Source organism: Haliotis cracherodii, unplaced genomic scaffold (assembly GCF_022045235.1).
Source record: "Haliotis cracherodii isolate W230 unplaced genomic scaffold, xgHalCrac1.p SCAF_1, whole genome shotgun sequence".
Classification (NCBI taxonomy): domain Eukaryota; kingdom Metazoa; phylum Mollusca; class Gastropoda; order Lepetellida; family Haliotidae; genus Haliotis; species Haliotis cracherodii.
In genome coordinates, this window is record NW_027266264.1 from 78,801,638 (window position 1) to 78,822,093 (window position 20,456).

The 20,456-nt window shown below is 36.8% G+C and overlaps 1 protein-coding gene across 15 annotated transcripts in view; it reads left to right on the forward strand.

Moving 5' to 3' along the window:
- LOC139479663 (unconventional myosin-IXb-like) overlaps positions 1 to 19,573 on the forward strand; it is a 115,142-nt gene extending 95,569 nt beyond the window's left edge. For 14 of the 15 annotated variants that reach the window (XM_071263230.1, XM_071262538.1, XM_071262613.1 and 11 more), the window contains 7 exons: positions 150 to 278; positions 1,156 to 1,261; positions 1,805 to 1,936; positions 2,320 to 2,455; positions 2,855 to 2,985; positions 3,683 to 3,834; positions 13,198 to 19,573. In XM_071263230.1, coding sequence (XP_071119331.1) covers positions 150 to 278; positions 1,156 to 1,261; positions 1,805 to 1,936; positions 2,320 to 2,455; positions 2,855 to 2,985; positions 3,683 to 3,834; positions 13,198 to 13,478 — 1,067 coding nt within the window. In that variant the 3' untranslated portion in view covers positions 13,479 to 19,573. Of the gene's footprint in view, positions 1 to 149; positions 279 to 1,155; positions 1,262 to 1,804; positions 1,937 to 2,319; positions 2,456 to 2,854; positions 2,986 to 3,682; positions 3,835 to 5,834; positions 5,854 to 13,197 lie in introns of all 15 variants that reach the window. The other variant, XM_071263445.1, reaches the window with a different exon arrangement.
- Positions 19,574 to 20,456: the final 883 nt, after the last annotated feature.

The following is a 20,456-nucleotide window of genomic DNA, read 5'->3' on the forward strand; positions in this document are numbered from 1 at the left end:
GGAATGTTGCTGACTGGATAAAAATTACCAACGGGAATTGGGTGGCCACAAGAAGTGTGTGTGCAGTACCTGAATAGGTGGCCTCATTGGACTACCAGCTGAAACAATGTCTCTGTTGAATGTTTCCACTCTGATCTTGATGTCCACAGATATAGATGCTGTAGACTTTGAGGAGTATCCTGTCCATGTCCTCACCTCCACACTCAAGTGCTTTTTCCGTGAGCTGCCAGAACCTCTCCTCACCTTCGACCTCTATGAAGACTTTATCCGAGCTGCAGGTGTGTACAACTGGTCTACTAGTATGGAGAGTAATATGAGTAGCTTCTTAGAAAACACATACTGTCCATATCTATGTCATGGATTCCAGGTTAGGATAGATTAGATTATCATACCTCCATGTCAGAATAATGTGATCTGATTGGTCCATGTGATATTGATAAAATACTGTGTAACCCACCTTGGAGGGTAATAAATTTCTCAGTGGGAGAATAAATCTCTTATACCCCACCACAAGCACTACAAGCTGCACATGCATTTCTGAGAGACAGAATAAATACTTTATACCCGCTTCAAATAAAAAAAAATCACGCTTTTTCTGAGGCAATGGATGTCATGTGACATTGCGCAAGCTAACCTCAATCAAGCAGCTGTTTTCTATCAATTTGTGGCTTGTGGTATTAAACCTAACGCGGTGGGCATAAAACCCCATGTAGCCCTCGTGATCCTGCTGCAACTTATAATATGCTGGCTGTAAGAGGCGACATCATAGAATGGATGGTCAGACTTAGTGACATGGTTAGCAACAAGTCATCATACCCTGCCAGGACATCTGTGCTCATGATACCAATCACTGGATTGTCTGGTCCCGATTATTTACAGGTCGCGTCACATTTCTTTCTGCAGTCACTTGTTCCAAGTGGCCTGCCAAAGTTATACAAATTATGTAATACAAATTCTATTCTATTTAATTTGTTTGACAAAATCTTCTTGATTTTTTTTTAATTAGATATTGAACATTGAATATGATAAAAATTCATTCATTCATTTTATGGAATTCTATTTGCTGTTAATGGTTAAATAGATCATGTGTTCCTCGGTTTGATATATGTATATACCAAAAGTTATTCTTATCTTAAAATGTTTTCCTTTCACCAGAGATCAAAGACGAGAAAGAAAGAATCCAATCATTATTTACTGTGATAGAAAGACTCCCCAAGGCCAATTACGACCTCTGTGAGAGGCTCATGTTCCATCTAGCCAGGTAGGAATGACAACAGGCTTCAGCATTAGAAAATCACCTAATGACACTTTGTTTGTTATTGTTCTTTATTTGATTATTTATGTTACATATGAATGTGAATAATGCTCCTCGTCAGTAAAGAGTCTGTGACTTTCCTGTGTTTATTGTTAGTATGTAGAATACCACTTTTTTAACTCAAGTGAATCTTTTACAAGTCAAACTTTTTTAACTTGGTGTATGTATATTCTTAGGATGACTTTGCGATCGCAACAGAATCTGTAGCCCATTTCTGGTGTCCCCCGCCGTGATATTGCTGGAATATTGCTAAAAGCGGCGTAAAACCATACTCGCTCACTCACTCACTCTGCTCACTCTGCTTCACTGAACTGAACGCAAGTTTTGTTTATAAAAAGGACAACGTGATACTCATGAACACAACTGTCTGGTGTTTACATGTAAATGATGCAGAAAATATTTGTCAGTCAAAAACACACGAGAATTTGACACTTATAGTTGTGTTAGTTTGAAACATGTGGTGTGCATGGACTGTTTTCTCTGTTGCAGAGTTGCAATGCATGAAGGCAGCAACAAGATGTCGTGCAATGGCCTGGCCATCATATTTGCACCCTGTCTGTTAAGAAGCAATAAGGTGATGCAAGCTCAGGAGAGTCTCAACCAGGTTCCCCGACAGACACAGTGAGTGCTCGCAGGATTAGTCTAAGTATTCACACAGTTACCACCAAATCAGCTAAACATACATACTTGGTTTGGTTTGAGATAAGTCAATTTGAAGACACAAATGCTCCATATTTCAAAAGTAATATTTTGTGGGTTTACCGCCAGCATCCAACTGACATGCCAGGATATGGCCTAAATTAAAACAGTTCACTAACTCCTTCACTCCCATATGTGATAGGTAGTGGGTTATAGGGGTATGTGTTTGCTCATTCCCAAGTAGCCCGGGTTCCATTCCTTTCATGGGTACTATGTGAAGCCCAAGGTAACTCTGCAATTATATGGCTGGGGTTATGCTAAAAGTGGCATAACAATCAAATCACTCATGGTATTTTGTTTTGCAGGTGTATAGAATTTATTTTGGGAGAGCAGCTGATGAAGGTGAATGCCACTCTAGAGGACATCCACACGTTAGAGTCGGCAGAGAGATCTGCTTCTGACCGCTTGTCCTTTGTCCGAGCCAGTATCAGAGCCCCTAAGGTAAGATCCCCTAATGGCTTGTACCATGCTGACAAACCATGTACGATACATTTACATCTTCTGATTGATGTGTGTTGTCCCAACAGACAGGGCTCATGCCGATGTTTGGGATCACTCGACAAGGTCACCTCATGGCTGCCTCATGTGGAACCTCTCATCACTAATATGTATCACATATCAATCCCGTTTCTACCAGTATGATGTTCATTCTTTGTTTTATTTCTATTTGTCATGTAAACCTGTGTTAATTTCTAAAATATTGCTTTGGCTACCAGGAAAATAATATATTCATTGCTAGGTGGTTCTATTCGCAAAAACGTTTGAGGTCTACAGGGTCCTTGTAAAGAACATTTTATCACATGACCTTCCGTTTCATGTTGTGACATTTTGTGTCTCCAGTCAAGACCTGTGTCGATCCACAAGCCAATATCTCCCATACCGGTCAAAGAAGAGGAAGAGGAGGAAGAAACGCTGCTGATAGAGGAAGCACGTGTTCTCTCTGCTCACATAGCCTCCATACACAAAGAAAAGTATGTCAGTTCTGTCTCACAGCAAACACATGAAACCAGTCTGAAAATATACTGACAAATTTCTGAATATATAATGTTGTAAATGAAGGTAACAATGAAAAGTATAGGGACGCAAGATTTACTGTCAGTACATTTGAAATAGCGCACATACAAATTCAACACATGTCAGAATCAAATATTGAGATGTGTTTGTGTGCATTGTTTCCATCATGTATTTGGTTGACAAGGCTGGGAACCCATGATTAGCAGATCATTTTACTGTGTCTAAAACTAAGTGTCTCCGTGTTCATTTCCATCTTTATACAAGCTTCAGGTTTTGAATTAAGGGGATCTGTGTGTAACTATCAACAAACTTCAGGAGATAGATTTGACAAAATCTTCTGCTGTTGAGTTCACACAACACCCTGCCCACTAATCCTCATGTAATATAAACAAATCTGAATCTTCCACTTTCTTGTACTGTAAGTTGCCCCCACATACAGGTTGTTTAATGAATTCCATCACTCAATATACAACCCACATTTTGGCTTGAAGAGTCTTGCACCACTGGTCTGAGATGCAGGCCTAGCAAAGTATCTTTCTGTGTAATAAGCTCAGACCATCATAATAGTCCATATGTTAAGACCCAGACTTACTGAAAGTGAATCCAAAGATCAGTTGAGTTTGCTAAGGTAAAACTCTATCACTCCTCCTCCAGGGATAACCTGACCACGCGACTGCCAGTGCTGGAACCCCGCCAGGCAAGCTCTGATGAGGACATGTTGACGGGCGATGAGTTCGAGAGTTCCTTTGACCCCATGGATGACTTGGACGACAATGAAGAGTATGCCTCAACGTTTGATCTGCCAGGTAGGTCTGGAATTCCGGGTCATCCGTGGATGTCAAACAGTATATGTCCATAGAGGCCACGTTTTATGGCTTGGGGACATTGGTTTATATCATGCTCCTTTTCCTGATGAGGAACAGGGTTTGCACAGATTTGAAAAGGCCTTGAAGTGTTAAATCTGTCCTGAAAAGTCCTTGAATATATACTGCTTTGAAAAAGCCTTGAAAATGGATAAACTCAAGTTACTAACCTGAAAATCAAAAACACTTTTGAAATATAACTTGGAGGAAACAGTTTGTCAAAAAGAGAACTATTTATTGTTGGTAACCATAGAGCAGCTTTCCAATGAAGGACTGTTTCCGCCCTGCTGCCATTAATGAATGAGAGTTTTAACTGGACAGTGAACCTATCAAGAGCCTTGGATAGTATAATGTACATGTGTTTAAATGTTAAATTTGCATGGCCTTGGGAGACTGCTTTGAAAAGGCCTTGAATTTGGGGCTAAAAAATTATAGTCTTGGTTCTCAGGTGCCGCCAACATAATCATTAAGTCTGCCGCACATTTTGTTTATATTTCCATTTTCTAAAGAAAAAAAATCCTTAAAAATTACACATCGAACACACAACCATGGCAGTGAAATGCTACAATACTTAAAAACAATGTGATCCAATATAGCGTGCAGTTACTTCCCTTTACATGCACAATGCTTTACTGCACATCTTGTGTAATGGTCATGGCGGCAGAGTTTGTGTGCTTTTATTCAAGGCAAGTTCATGTTGAGTTCTGATTTGCCGATCAGTTCATATTCGATTCTGCTGAAATTAATGTTAACAAAATTGAATGAAATCTTGGATTAAAGTAGTAAAATGGATTACAAATGTAAGTCCAGATACACAATAAACACTCATAGCCAGATAGTGTAATAACAGGAGTAACTTGCGTACTTCAGTACAGTTTGGTTGACATGCTTCTTCCAGTGTTGTGTGCTCACAGTACCATCTTCGTGTTGTGAAATAAAATCAAAGCTCATTGTACGAGTGTATTATGCACACACTGGTAGTCCATCGATAGTCACATACTGTATTCCAGTATTTTACTCATCAAGGAATACATTTATGTGGGGAGGCCCTTTCCAGGGTTGATTGTACACTATTGTTAATTGGTTACATACTAGTTTCAACAACAACAAAAAACAAAAGACCGCCCTCCTACCCGCACTATATTTTCAAAGCTATTGCCTGAGAACCAATTCTTTTATATTTTTAAGCTTTTTGACCGGAATTCTGAGCGAACCCTGTGTTATATAGCCCAGAATATATCAAATGCATGACATGTTTGAATAATAATGTGATGTTGTATTCAAGTATAAACTTATCTAATGATACTACTACTGTATAAAGACAGAAAGCTTGCTCTGTAAGATAACTGAACTATTAAGCTGTATATCAGACTTATGAGAGTGTATACTTAAAATGATTGTGTGAATAGATATAGTTATTCTTCATGTCTGTAACTATTTGTCTGTTGTGTTGTTTATCCGCTCTGTTGTATTCTCCATGTGCCAAAATCTGTATGTGCCTCTAGGTTCTCTATTTGTAGTATTAATCAACCTGGGGAGGCATTTCTGATTTGCATTGAAAATTAAGAAAGATATGTGCATTTGTTTCCTTGTATTAAAATATACCGCTCATTAAAGGTATAGGAACTCCCGATATTTCTTTCCTATTACTGTGTAAATTACTATACACGGCATGACAGAATGACAACAGTTATATGAAAGAATCGGGTGATCCTTAACTACTTTTGAGTAGTATATATCAATCACCAAGTTATCATCAGATGATTTTCATTTGTTTTTAGAAAGTTATCAATGAAGCTAATAATGACGGGACTAGATTTTCAGGTCATGAGTATTTGTAGCTGTTTGATGGCACATGGAGAAATGTTGTGTGCTTACTGTTGCTGTGCTTCTCCTTCCTTCTGCATGCAGATATCATTTGCAACTCCTTTGTTTTGTTTTAGCTAAAACAAATGGTGACAGGTAAAAAGTCTTCAGTTTATGAGCTTTGTATGTATTGGAATTAACTATGTAGATATCCCCTGCCCTTATGTACACGCCTACTTGGAATGGGATCACTAACCTGTAGGAAGAGAAACTTGGATGCTGGTGTCTAGTGTTAACTTCAGCCCTCATTGTGTCATAGAGTAAGCAGAGAGATGGTCATAGCTTCCTGGAATAGATCAGTGGCAGACCTGATGTTCATCTCCAGCTCTAGGTAGATCTGACAGGCTTGGCTGGTTGGGTCGCCTAGTGATTAAAGCGTTCACTCGTCACGCCGAAGACCCGGGTTCAATTCCCGACATGGGTACAATGTGTGAAGCCCATTTCTGGTGTCCCCCGCCGTGATATTGCTGGAATATTGCTAAAAGCGGCGTAAAACCATACTGACTCACTCACTTGGCTGTTCGCATGGACTTGGCTGGTCTGTAGGCCTTGGTAGGTCTCATAGACCATGCTTGACCTGGCTGGACCAATGGTCTTGGGAGGTATGATGGCCTTGTTTGGTGTATAAATGGTCTGATGAACTTGGTTGGTTGATGTATAAGGACTTGGATGGTCTGATGGACATGGTTGGTTGGTGTATAAGGACTTGTATGGTCTGATGGACATGGTTGCTTGGTGTATAAGGACTTGTATGGTCTGATGGACATGGTTGGTTGGTATATGGGTCATTCTCAAAAAATGTCAGAATTTCAACTAAGCAAAAACATCAAAATTGTCTTTTGTAAAATTCCTTTTTTATTGACTCAGTACACAAAGTAACTTCTGAATAACAATGTTAAGCAAAATGACACCTTAATAATCAATGATGTCCTAATTATGATAATTAATTAACACTGAATAGGAAAAATATGTCTGTCCTGTTACCATTTTAACAATTATATTTTCTGTAACAATATTTTTCAAAGTTCAACACAAATCATGTCAGTTCGTGTTTTTAAATGTATTGTTTAATATTTCAATGAGTACAATTAAAAAGAGATTGGATACATTATTTTATGGACAGATTTGTCCAGCATTTGAGTCAAATGAAAACATTTGAATTCATTCAAATCCAATATGACAAACATACCCTGATTATTGCATCTTATATTTGACACATATACTTCATTAGATGATATATGTTTGAATTCAAATATGTTCTTCTGAAAAATAAAAATAAATAATCAGTATATTTCTATTTTAAGTGCTGGTAACAGGACAGACAACGTAGTAACAGGACGGACAATTGAAAGTAACAGGACGGACAATCGGCTTTGATTGCAGATAACTATAATGTTCAGGAGTTTCAAGATTTTGAAATATCTGACAAATACGAAAAAAGTATGTGCCATTGATTACACCTGAACATATAAGGTGTAATTAACTGAATATTCTTGTATGTAATCTGAACTATAGTAACCGGTCGATAACAGGACAGACAATTGAAAGTAACAGGACGGACAAACTTATGTTTGCAGTCAACTATCCTGTTCAGAAGTTCAAAGTTTTGAACTCTGACAAATAAGAAAATGTTTTGCTTATTTAACAGTATCTGATCATATGGATGTTATTAACTGAATGTTCTTCTATGTAATCTGAATGTAGGATACTGGTAGGTAACAGCACAGACGGAAGTAACGCCAAAGACAATAACTTTTGCATTTTGGGTTAATCCCTAGAATTACAAAGAATTTAAATTGATTTAAACTTACACTAAATAGTCATGTGACAATTTTTGTCATGAAGCAACAACACAATAACCAACTTTATCCATGTCAAACATCAACATAATCTGGAGAAAAAAAACTTGTCAGAAGATTTCCTGTTGAAGCTGTATTCTTTTGCAATTGTATTCGCAAATACTCAAATAAACGGTCTGAAAAGGTGAATTATAGTTTCCTTAAAAGTACAATTCACTTCTATCTATGATTATTTGATTAGTGCCAGAATTAAATGGTGCCTTTCATTCACCCAGAAACCACAGGTTGTTTATTGTTTCTGTTTTATCATATCTGTAATAGCTTCCCAGTAAATGTTTTCAACACTGAAGTGGGACGCAGTGCCTTCAATCTTCTTTCGTTCAGGAATGATGGTAATAATGTCCTCATGCTTGTACCAGCATTTGTCCAGCAGGAGTCTTGGTCAAAAGAATCATTTTTGATCCCATTTTTTTGCCAGGCTTGTGCATGCATTGCCCATATATATCATAGGTAGAAACATCTATGTATCCAGGATATGGAAAACCATCATATAACTCTTCTCAAGACACTCTTCTGTATCATCTGGAACGGATAGTAAAATGTCACTCTCACTTTTCTCAACCTCACCCTTCTCCACCACACCACCTGTCTTCTCCACACTTTTTCTCAACCTCACCCTTCTCCACCACACCACCTGTCCTCTCCACACTTTTCACAACCTCACCCTTTTCCACCACACCACCTGTCCTCTCCACCCTTCTGTTGTTTTTTTTATCAGATAACTATCTTCAACAAAGTAGTCTATTTTTTATGTATATATGTTTTTTTTCTAAACTGTGATAAATTTGAAAACATATCTCTTAATGTTTCATAAAATTAGAATATTTAGTGATTGGATAAGAAACGTTAGATAAAGATGACCAAATGTCTGTGCTGTTACTTTTAAGTCTTAACCAATTTTTTTTATTTAGCTTGGAAGATTTGTTCAGCCATAGCCTCTTGAATGCCTGTGTTATTTCAAAGGAATTATTTGAGTTATTATGGTAATTATATTATTGATTGGTTATACTAGGAAAGACAGTTTAAGGTGATGATAAGTCTGTGCTGTTACCACGGAATGTCTGTGCTGTTACTTTTTCATCAGATAACTATCTTCAACAAAGTAGTCTATTTTTTATGTATATGTTTTCTTCTAAACTGTGATAAATTTGAAAACATATGTCTTAATGTTTCATAAAATTTGAATATTGAGTGATTGGACAAGAATAGTTAGATAAAGCTGACCAAATGTCTGTGCTGTTACCAATATTTGTCTCTGCTGTTACTTTAAAGTCTTGAGCAACTTGTTTTTATTCAGCTTGGAAGATTTGTACAACTATAGCCTTTTGAATGTCTGTGTTATTTCAAAAGGAATTATTTGAGTTATTATGGTAATTATATTATTGATTGGTTAAACAAGGAAAGACAGTTTAAGATGATGATAAGTCTGTGCTGTTACCACGGAATGTCTGTCCTGTTACATGTTTGAAGGTAACAGCACAGACAGTAACAGCATAGACAAATTGACATTAATTACAGTTTTTTTTAATGAGACCTCCCTTGAAATGTTGAGACCACATGGCATTGTGAACAGTTCATATTTTCTAATATTCTGAAAAAATGGTTTTAGAAAAAAATATTTGTTTTGGCAAAAATGAGCAGTAACAGCACAGACATAAGAAAAGAGTATTCATGATAGGACTAAACTTCCCTGTCAAGCAGAATTATCCAAGGTCTTCTCTCACTTGAAGGACACTGCTGCCATGATAGTACAGGAAGTAAGCTGTATTTCTGTTATTTTGACTCATGGGAATCTTGAAGGATTATTTATTTTTCAGTTTTGATCCATCCTGGTAACAGGACAGACACTTTTTTATGTACAAGTGTTTCTTACCAAAAACCAATATAAATAAAAGAGTGTAACTTCAAAAGATAATTTTATATCATGAGTTAGAAAGGTAATGTACAATATATAAACATTATTTACATAATATTTTTAATTTTTAGCAACATTAAACAATGTTGATGTGCAAACTGGGGGTTACGGACACACCCTTCAGCTCAATTTAACCGCAATTAAGCAGTTTTAATTAAAATAAAATACCTAATAAGAAATACTGAAACTTAACTTTCAGACACCATGGTATGTTCTACGAAAAACACTTGTGTTTAAACATATCTAAAATAAATATTTTAATTGTTATTCAACTCGGACTAAAAAACTCACTTTTTTTGAGAATGACCCATATAAGGACTTGGGTGGTCTGATGGACATGGTTGGTTGGTATATAAGGACTTGGATGGTCTGATGGACGTGGTTGGTCCATAAGGACTTGGCTGGTCAGATGGCTTTGGCTGGTCTGATGGCTTAGGCTGGTCATTAAGGACTTGGCTGGTCCAAAAGGACTTGGCTGCTCTGTAGTAAATGTTCATTAATTAATATATATATATATAATAAAAATCACTTGCACCGTATATATAAATAAGTAAAATAAAAAAATCACTTGCACAGTCCTAATCTAATTGTTTATCAATGTGGAGGGGGTTCATATATTTCATCAACATCATTCCTTTATCACACTTTTCATGGGTACACAGAGACCTAACTTACATACAAGCTTTACTAACAAGAGTTCACTGTAGGACATTATGCTGTCTTTATATAAACCATGCCCTACTGATGTGTAATGGGAATGAGTAGGCCCCTTTTAATTGGTTACATTTATTGACTTCTTTAGTTACCCACTCTTGAAGCTATAACTGTGTTTAGCAGGTGTGCGAATGTTTATTCAGCATTGAATAAAAGACAGGATATGTAAGAGTCAGGCTATTTGTTTGTGTTTGTTAGTCAGGTAAGAGCAGTCAGTTTAATGGCCTCAGCTTATGGGATTTCAAAAGTTGTAACATAAAAATTAAAATTGTTGTTCCACATCGCTGTTACTATTGACCATCCTTTCCAGTGAAGTATCAAGTTGTCTTTTCCATAAGGAGCATTGTTGGCCCAGTCTTCAAAGGTATCACAATTTGTAGTGCAGAGTAGTCTGTCAGAAATCTGTGATGATAGGTTCGATTCCTGACTTGCCATCATCGTGTTTCTTGGTGTATCACCACTAAGACCTGCATGCATCACTTGGGCTTTCCTTCTACATCAAGCTGACACTCTGTGATGTAACTGAACTACTGTTCAAAGCCATTTTAAACCAAATTCACTGGTCTCTGCCTTACATGAGATTTCTGTCCAGAAGAGAAGGATGTGTGATGTATGGCATGGGACCATGATAGAGTGTGAGGGCTGAAGCTAAGACTATTGTCAATGTTGCATGTGGACTAAGGCCAAATGCCTGTTTGAGAACACATAGGAACTTGTCATAGAGGAGTATGCTGCTTCATTGAGATCCAAGTAGGAAATTTGCCATGTGTAGATTTCACTAATTTAAATACAGAAAAGTAGAGCAAATATTATTACTTCTTGTAGTTTCTAGTGAAAGAGAGTAAAGATGCATTGCAGAGATCTGTCTTCATCCTCCTTTCTGTGACTGACATGTTCGCTGTGATAGTCTTGTAGACGTCTTCCTTGTCTTTCAAGGAAACTCTTTCTTACTCGTGTATTCTGATCAGTTATGATTAATGACTGATTACTTGCCATGTACTCCAGCAGTGATAGACTGTAAGTGTCCGCCATCAATTGTGGAGAAAGAAAGACTTTTGTTCTCTATTATTATTATTGTTATTGTAGAAAAAAAAACCACAACTGATTATCATTGATGAATGACAGGGCATGATGTCCCAAAAGATTGTGTCAGTGATTGATCATTTGGATCATTATTAATGATTGAGGATAAATTGCCAGCCTAAACCCTAAACAGTCGGGGGGCTGTATGGTAGCCTAGTGTAAAGTCTGTTGATTGTGATGCCGAAGTCCCTGGTTCAGTTATCCACATGGTTACAATGTGTGTCCTCTTCTGTGATATTGCTAAAAGCCGCATAAAACTCCCTCCCACACCCACAGTATATCATCTCTGTGTAGCTTGAGAACCCCATGACCCTGGTCATGGGAAGGGCGGGGTGGGGACACACTAGTGTTGTGGGTAGGTACAAGAACCTTCACCTCTCAATGGTATTGTTCTAGTCATAGGGGTTGCAATGAAAACCATCAAAGATCTCCAATGTCAAAATACTTCATTAAAATACATTATGTGTACTTTTGATTGTGTTTCTGTGGTTGTGCTCTGTGCATTGTGTATTGAAAGCCAAAATTCATGGATCCATGGTTTGTCGGCATTATATCCATGTTTGTTAATTTCAGCAAAGTGATAAAACTCAACTTTTACTATTCAACATATTTAAGATATAATGGATAGTGTTATCGATGCGACAAACTGGGTATCATAATGCAAATATGCTTATCTAGGAGGAACTTCTTTTAAGTTCCTAACATAGATGCAATGTCTGCTTGTTAATAAACTTGCTAATATTGTTCCCAATGAGGTTAGATAGGACTTTCCTGATGTTCGGGTGTTAATCTGTATGATAAATGGGTCAGTTCACTCAAACATTGTGGTTATATTTATAGTAACCTGATTGAATAAATAACATCTAAGACTTTGATTATATGGTATGGAGATTATTAACCTTGTGTATTTCCATAGCAGAAATATCAAATATTAGGAATAAAAACTGTTGTACAATTTGTATTCCTAATATAAGATATTTTTGCTACGGAAACATGCTCAGCTAATAATCTCTTTTTCAAAGCTTACTTGTTGAACTATGTAGGATTAACTGCACGGTGTGTTACACACAAGCTGCTCTGATAAAGCAAGTTGTTGCCTCCCGATTCCCCGACAATCAAACTGTTGCCACTCTCTCAAGTATTGAACCTTACCAAAATGCATCTGTATAAAAGAAAAAGTCATTGCAGAGTCAAAATAAGTTGAGCCATAAGAATCTGGTTATTTTCATACTTACTGACAACATCTGTATACATGACACTTTTTCTATGGATGAAAACTTCTTTTGTTCTTTTTAATGATGTTTCAGAGCTACTTCTTGTTCCTTCATCAGAGTATTCACCTTCATCAGAGTATTCACCTGATGAAGGGGCAAGAAGTGGCTCTAAAGGGAATAAAAGACATTTTTATCCATAAAAAAGTGTTATGTATACATGGTCTTCCAACTTCTAAATGCCTAGCAAAGACTTGATATCTCATGAGCAGTCGAATGCAGCTTTTTTAAATTAACATCATTACCATTCTAAGGCATCCTGGGAGAGGTAGAGAATGTGTAACATAGTTAACCTTAAAGGTGAAGGTTATCACTTTTAGATCACATGTGCAATTTCAGATATGTTTCAGAATGTAGGATCAAGTAACCTATCAGTACTTGTTATATATACTAAAGTAGGACATTGCATTTGCTCTCCACATTATATCACTCATCCACCTTTACGAATGTATTTCTTTAATCATACAGTCATTTTTTAAACATGACAGTGGATAACACATTTTGAACTTTTAAGGACTTATAGGTCACTGTTTAGAAGTTTTTTCTTAAGTAAAAAACAAACTTTTTTGATTTACTTATTTAATTTTATCTATTTCAGTCAGTCCCCCCTCTCTTCTACATCTGACAAAGAGAAGAACGATTCAACCGTTTAAGAAACCACCATCAAGGTACTCTGTTGCTATCAAGAAGGCGCGATTACGGTATCAGTCGTGTGGGAGTCTTCCTGATGATGAACTTGACGATGTGCCTGTGCCAACAATCACTGTACAGAGGACTGACGTGTCGGGATCGTTTGTTGACCATATGGTCATTGAGTCCAGCTTCGTATCAATACCAGACTTTAAGAACATTGCTGAGGAAGATGAGATTATGGTGTGATGCTGTGTGAAGCCGAACTGTGATTGGTTCAATTATGCCAATAGGCGAAAAAAGTCTTTCATGTTTGGATTGGCCAAAAACAATAGGAGGTTGATAACATAGATCATTTATTTCCCAAAGGCTTTTACTCATAAGTTGTTTTTTCTTGGTATCTCTGCCATGAACTTGTGCGAATGAAAAAGGAGGATTACTTCCCTTTGATGGTCAATGACAGTGTGTTGAAGACATGTTGGATTCCGTTGTGATGGAGACAAAACTTCCCCCATGAGATTCGAAGTCTGTGATTGAAAGAAGAACTATAGCAAGGTCCAGGAAGACTACTTGTGACAGTGATAGACTGAGGTACTTCATGTTCCTGCTAGACTGCAGGTCTAGACACAACTCATGTTATTTATACATCCATTTAGAAACATAATCGACACACATATTTATATACACTGTAGGCCTTTGAACTCAAAACTGAGATTTCAAATGGAAAATCATCCAACAAAGTGATGAATGTGTGTACGACAGTGAGAACCTGTGGGATGTCTGCTAGTGTTTTGGAACTGTGGACAATGATTTGTGTCTGATGAAGATGTGGAGAAGTGTTTGTCTAAGGAGACTGAGTCAAAAAGAATGGAACCCTTGCATTTGAAAGAACTTCTGGAACTCTCTTGTCTGTGTGTTGGATTAAAATATCTCCAGTTCATGATCTGTGAATATCTGAGGGTGTGGAGTGTGTTTTCTGTGGACATAATATGGATCCATGCTGTGTGTTGAGAGTGACGACTGGGTGTTGACCGACGATTGCCTTGTGTCTCTGAGGTGCTAAGGGTGTGGCCAAGGAAGATAGCCATAACCACATGACATTATTTGGGGGGGGAGGGGGGGAGGCGGGAGAGTGACACTCAAGAACACTCATATTTGTCACCTGGTGAAATATGGTCACATGATGCGACAACATGTCGGAGTATTTTAAAATAAGACATTGAACTTCAAAATACGAGCAATATGTTCCTGAAAACCTGTTGGGATGGCCCGACATAGGTGACACCGACTCTGTACTGTGCCCTCACACTATTCAGCTGTGAGGATCTCTTGCTATTTCCATTTGTTGTTACATGCTCCTTTGCTACATTTGCTTTCCTCTAGAATTGCTCAATTATGTGCCAAGTTTTAAATCTTATGTGATACAGCACAGCATTTTAACTTTGTTGGTCTGTCTTTTAGAGGCTTTTCAATCTCATGCACTGTTACATTGACTGAGTACTCAAACATGGATATAATACAAGTCAATTTAATGTGAATGTTGAGTTAATTTTTATCATTGCTATGAGTATATTTGTTACAAGTTTCTTGTTGTGTTAAAGTTGTTGGTTAGCTCAGCTTTATGTTTGGTCACCAATCATATTAACACTGCTTAACAGCATCATTGTATACATTACTGCTTGTTCCATTATTTAAGAATCAGGTTGCCATGACTGACATTTTGCATTGAGTACTACCTCCAAAGAATAATATCGGTTTTTCTCTCACCACATTTCATTCCATTTCTAAGCCCCTTCATTTATGACTTTGTTTTTTGCTATAGGCTCATAATTTATTTTCCATTTCAATAAAATACTAAAGATCCTTTTAATATGACCCCCCCCACCATATATGTTTGTATTTCTTTGTTGGTGACCAATCATATTATGGAGAGTAGCTCAAACGTTTGACTATGTAGCTCACTCTTTAGAGGTTAATTTTTCTTTATCTTTCATCATATCAGCGACTTTATACTTTTTCTTTGTTATAAAATATGGTTAAATTATAGCCAAAATATTGATACTGAAAACAGGTAAGAAGATGTTCCATTCTGCCAGTGCTGCTGGGGTCTATAGGTTTAATACATTCATGTAAGTCCTTATTTTGTACATCATCAGTACCGGTATACAACATCATATGGACACTTAAAATTGTAAATCTCCAGTATTCCAAATAACTTAAAACTGTTTTATCAAAATACCATAATATTGACTATATGCAGTAAGGTGTGTTGAATATTTATTGAAGGCAAGGGAAGTAAGATTATGTTCCAGTGTGACACAACTAGATCTTGATCTGGTTGTAAACTGCAGGTGATTTCATGTTCGTGTGATATCACTGTTGTTAATGCTCATGCCCACATTCCTATCATGGATTCCATATCAGAGAATGTTAAATAAAGTTGTGGTTTATAATCTCTGGAAAATACATAAACTCCTCAATTATGATATTCATCTTCAGGCAACAGAGGTATCCATGTTTGTGTAAATATGTTCCAAGTTCTGGGTTAACACAAGTAGTGAGCATCTAATGGTATGTACCTTGTTGGATTCAACCTGTTGGTAGGATGTAAACTGGGCACAACAAGGTGTATGTTTTCATTCTCAGGAATAAACACTTGGGTTAGGATACCTTTACAGGGACACTGCCCCAAACCAAAAGCTAGCAAATCAGATACAGATACGAACACCTCATAATTTTAAATTGAATGGTTTTAATCAAACATATTTCAGGCACAATATGTCATCTTCAAATGACATTTGTTTAAAGTATTCATGGGATTATTATCCTTGAAACAAGAGCCAGTCCATGCCAAAAACTTGTGAATCTAATTGCCTCAACTTGTCTTTTTCATTTTGGGTAGATTTTGGTGATGATAAATGGACTATAATTATCTGATGTAACTGGACAGAAACATTTTGATACTTATCATCTGACAAGTAGCTGATGTTCAGACTTCCATGTGTAACTCACCGACTCTCCTGATGCACAGTTGGAGCCAGCAGCCAGTATATGTACATATGTAAATACAAGCATCTGTACCATTACCTGTTAGTGGACACAGCTAGGTCCATGAGTGCATGTTCCACTGTTGTCCATAGAGCTGTGTTCATATTGTGGCTCATTCTGACGGACCCCTCTCATGATAATCATACAACACTCATTCCTGTTTAGTGAGACCCTTCTGTACTTCAATACTGTCCAACTTCATACTGGTGTATGCAGATTGCTGTCTTGTTGGATCACGTGGGTTAGTTGATAATGGTACACAGATCCTACAAGTTTATCATCTGCTTCAACTTGATCCCCTGTCTCAGTACTGCAGCATGTGTGTTGTGTTATTGAGAAGTGAGGGACTCTTCAGATTCCTGAAAAGGTATCTATTCTCAAAGGTAAAAGTATGTCCTCACGTTCTTAGTTGTCATGCTGTATTGGCGTCGGAGCACCAAACACACAACTACCATCTATTTCTTTGAAATATAATTTGTACTGGTGCTTGATAATGTTGAAGATGGACTGATAGACTTTCTACAGATTTGTGCGTTGGTGAAAGTAAACTTAGGACAATTTCAGATTTTTAGACTAAACTTCTGCTGTCTGTATTCTCTCAAGGCGTATTGTGTTATCTGGTCATTTTCATTTTCTGTTAACATTGGTAAAAGCTGAGTAGTTTGAACGGGAGCCTAGTACTCACTAAAACAGCATCAGGCGAGTCAGGTCTGTCCATAAACGTACTGGAAGCTTGTTTACAGCTAGAATATTAGCCAGTTTATAAGGACATATAGTTCATATGACTGATAATGCTTGTCGTAAGAGGCGACTAACGGGATCGGGTGGTCAGACTCGCTGACTTGGTAGATAGATGTTATCATATCCCAATTGCATGGATCGATGCTCATGATGTCAATCACTGGATTGTCTGGTCCAGACTCAATTTTTAACAGACCGTCGTAATATAGCTGGAATACTGCTGAGTGCGGCGTTGAACAACAAACAAACAAATCTTGAACATAACTTGTCCAAGTTGCAGGACAACTTTTGACAAGCAACTTGCTACATTCAGTGTCAAGCTCTAGGTCATGTGCAATAAGTCTTAGGCCACAGAAAAGAATTCTTGTTTTCTCATCACTTTAAGAAGAAAATTTGCACAAACGTTGATTTTGATTCACAAAGAATCTAAGCTAAATTCACATTTGTATCAAAACCATTTTTTTACAACTACAATCTATGCCATTCTTGAGGTCACTTAGGTTAACCATACCTCACTCTATTGCATTTCATGTTGTATTCCTCAAGCACTTGACAAGTCAATGTGCCCTTTTTAGAAATAGTAGTTTTCTTCTTGGTCTCCAAAATACATTTTTGTCATAGAGCTATGCCATGTCCATCTTTGATTTAGGATTGTCCAGGGGGCAATTAGGCCCATAGGTCTGTTTTGCTTGATATGCACCAAATATTTCTGAACTGGAAAACAAATTCCAATTTTGGCGTACTGTTTTGTCAGATGAAAAACCTTAATTTGAAAAGGTTCACACAGCTTTACCCAATCTGATTTATGTGTATGTTTTTACCATATACGTTTACAGGAGAGTTATTCACCTCTTTTAGTGTGGATATCAAAAACTGCCTGAATCCTCCAGATGCTGAAAAGAATCAAACAACTCCTGTGATCATGTTAAAAAAAGAAATCATAACTGCTTCCTCTATTCTTATGAGATATATTTCATTTTGTGTATTACTGATGTTCAAGGCATGGTTTGTGCAAGTTAAGTGTCATGGTCACATTTTTCTCTTTATGCAGAAATTACTGTTTTGTTGATATCAGTCAATATCTCGTATCAAAAAGCAATATTGCTATTGTGCAGCTAGTGAGTCAGGTGTGTCTGCTTCAATTTGCCATGTGTCTGGAGTCTGTATTACCAGTGTCAAATATGCAAGGACATTGTTGTGACAGCAGTGTTGATGTATCAGATCAATTTCTCAGTTTTGTAGCTCTTATTTTTAATTTAATTTTTTGGCATTTAATTTACTGAATTTTATAGATTGGGAACGTTAAAGAAATAAAGAATTGTAATGGTGATGAACAGCTGTAATAATCTGTGAGTTTGTGATTCACGAGTCATATTTATGATACTTTCTTTACCGAGTACAAAACAAGGCATAATTGTGAAAAGTTGCTGGTAAGAGGACATTTATATTGTTTGTCAGAACCTCATGAGGTGTTGGTTTGACTGATAGTATTTGTAAAATGGGTGGTATAGTTTTCTGTTCCAATCTGCTGCCATTCAGAACTGGCTAATTTTGGGCAGATGGGCCTGAGACTTTCTTCGTGATTATATCGTTTTGATACATTTTTGTTTTACCCAAAGTTTACATTGTGGAAACGACAACGTTTTGAGACAATTTCTTCCAAACATTTTTTGATTATAAGCTGAATGTATGTATGTTAATTTTTTTGGTTTTACATTAGGGTTGATATTTTCATATTTATTTTAACATTTTTATTTGAGGTATTTAGATATTACATATTGAGCCTGCAGTTATTGCCTAACATAACAAAATAAAAAAGATATTCCCTATGGATAACTTTTTAATAATATCATTCATTTTATGTTCCGGATAATGTTTCTGTCAATATTGTGTTTATATTTGCTTTGATGATTGTTCTATTCTGTAATAAGATACCTTTGAGTATCTGAGGTTCCTAACAAAAAATGACCTCAAGCACAATAATTCTTATCCTTTATCCCTTACTGTGTAACAATTTAATGAAGATAAAGCATTTGTGGGTTTTTTATGCTCAAGAGAGATAAATGTTGCTTTAAGAATATACCTTTCTACAACACTGACACAAATCAGAATTAATGAGGGTGAAATTATAATATTTATGCAATATGCAGCCTGTCATCACATTACAAAAGCAATAAGAAAGGGATAATCATGAGATGTGACAGAACTGGGCCAGTGGGTGACAAAGCCTATAATCATTGCTGCTGGATGAACAGCAACATTGTAATTACTTGTATCCGTATTGATTAGCTAATACTCATCTGGATGTATTTATTCAAGTCGACATTCAAAACTCATTGATTGAGTCTGTATATTACCTCTCTGTGATGTAGTCTATATAAATTACACTGTATGCTGCTAGTAACATGCAAGTCATGTCTCTGCCAAAATACTATGTTCATTTTGCCTCTATGGTCATTTGTCTGTACAGTGCTGTGCAGTTAAAACTGCCAAATGTTTGTAAATAAACATGTATGTATGTACTTATGATAATAATAACAATAATAAACTAAATTTAAGGAATTATCACTCAAGAACTTGTTGTTTATACTTGAGGACCAACTTGGATATGTGTGTTGGAAACAGAGCCAGCAAACCTGACTGGGGGATCATGAAGTTTGTGTGTCACATTTGAGCAAAATAGATGGACTTTGTGTGTGGTGAGAATGGTATTCAGAGTGCCGTTTACTTTTAATGCCACTTTGTGTGATAAGATTTACATTCTCTTGACATTATACAAAATCTAGACAATCCCAAGGTTCACTGGATTGAACAAAACACTTTCGGGGAGCCTTATTGTTGAGAAAGCTTTGGGTAGCATTTTTTCCGTTTTAACTACTAGTATCCAAAGTTATCCTGAGTGAATGCTTCATTTTGTGATGGGATTCTGTTTTTAATGTTAAAGTATAGGAACTGTGAAACCTTTGATGAAGCGATCCCAAAGTGATGTTGATATGATTATGTGAGTTGCGAACAATTCAATGTCTCCAGGTGCTATTTAAATATGCAGTGTGTTTGGAATCATTGCCTCATGAATGGGCACTGGCTATTAGTTATCCTAGCCATGAGCTGGAACACATCCTATTGGGGAAGGGTAGTAAAACCAAATCGTAATTGTGGTTGGCCATTTACATGGTGCTATATCAGCCATTTGGCTTGTTAATGTTATCACTAGATGTTTACGAATCTGAGTCTTGTCAGAATTCATCAGTTACCATGCCAAAGAGCCTATTAAGTACCCCATAATGTAGTTTACAGGCAAAGTACATTCCCAGCATTTTATCATCCAAACACTGCAACTTTGCGTTCAGTGGTGTTTTTCGGAGGCGTTTCAAAGTGGGTCAGTGTGCAGTGGAGAGAAAATAGAATCAGTCAACAACTTATCAAAACATCTTCACA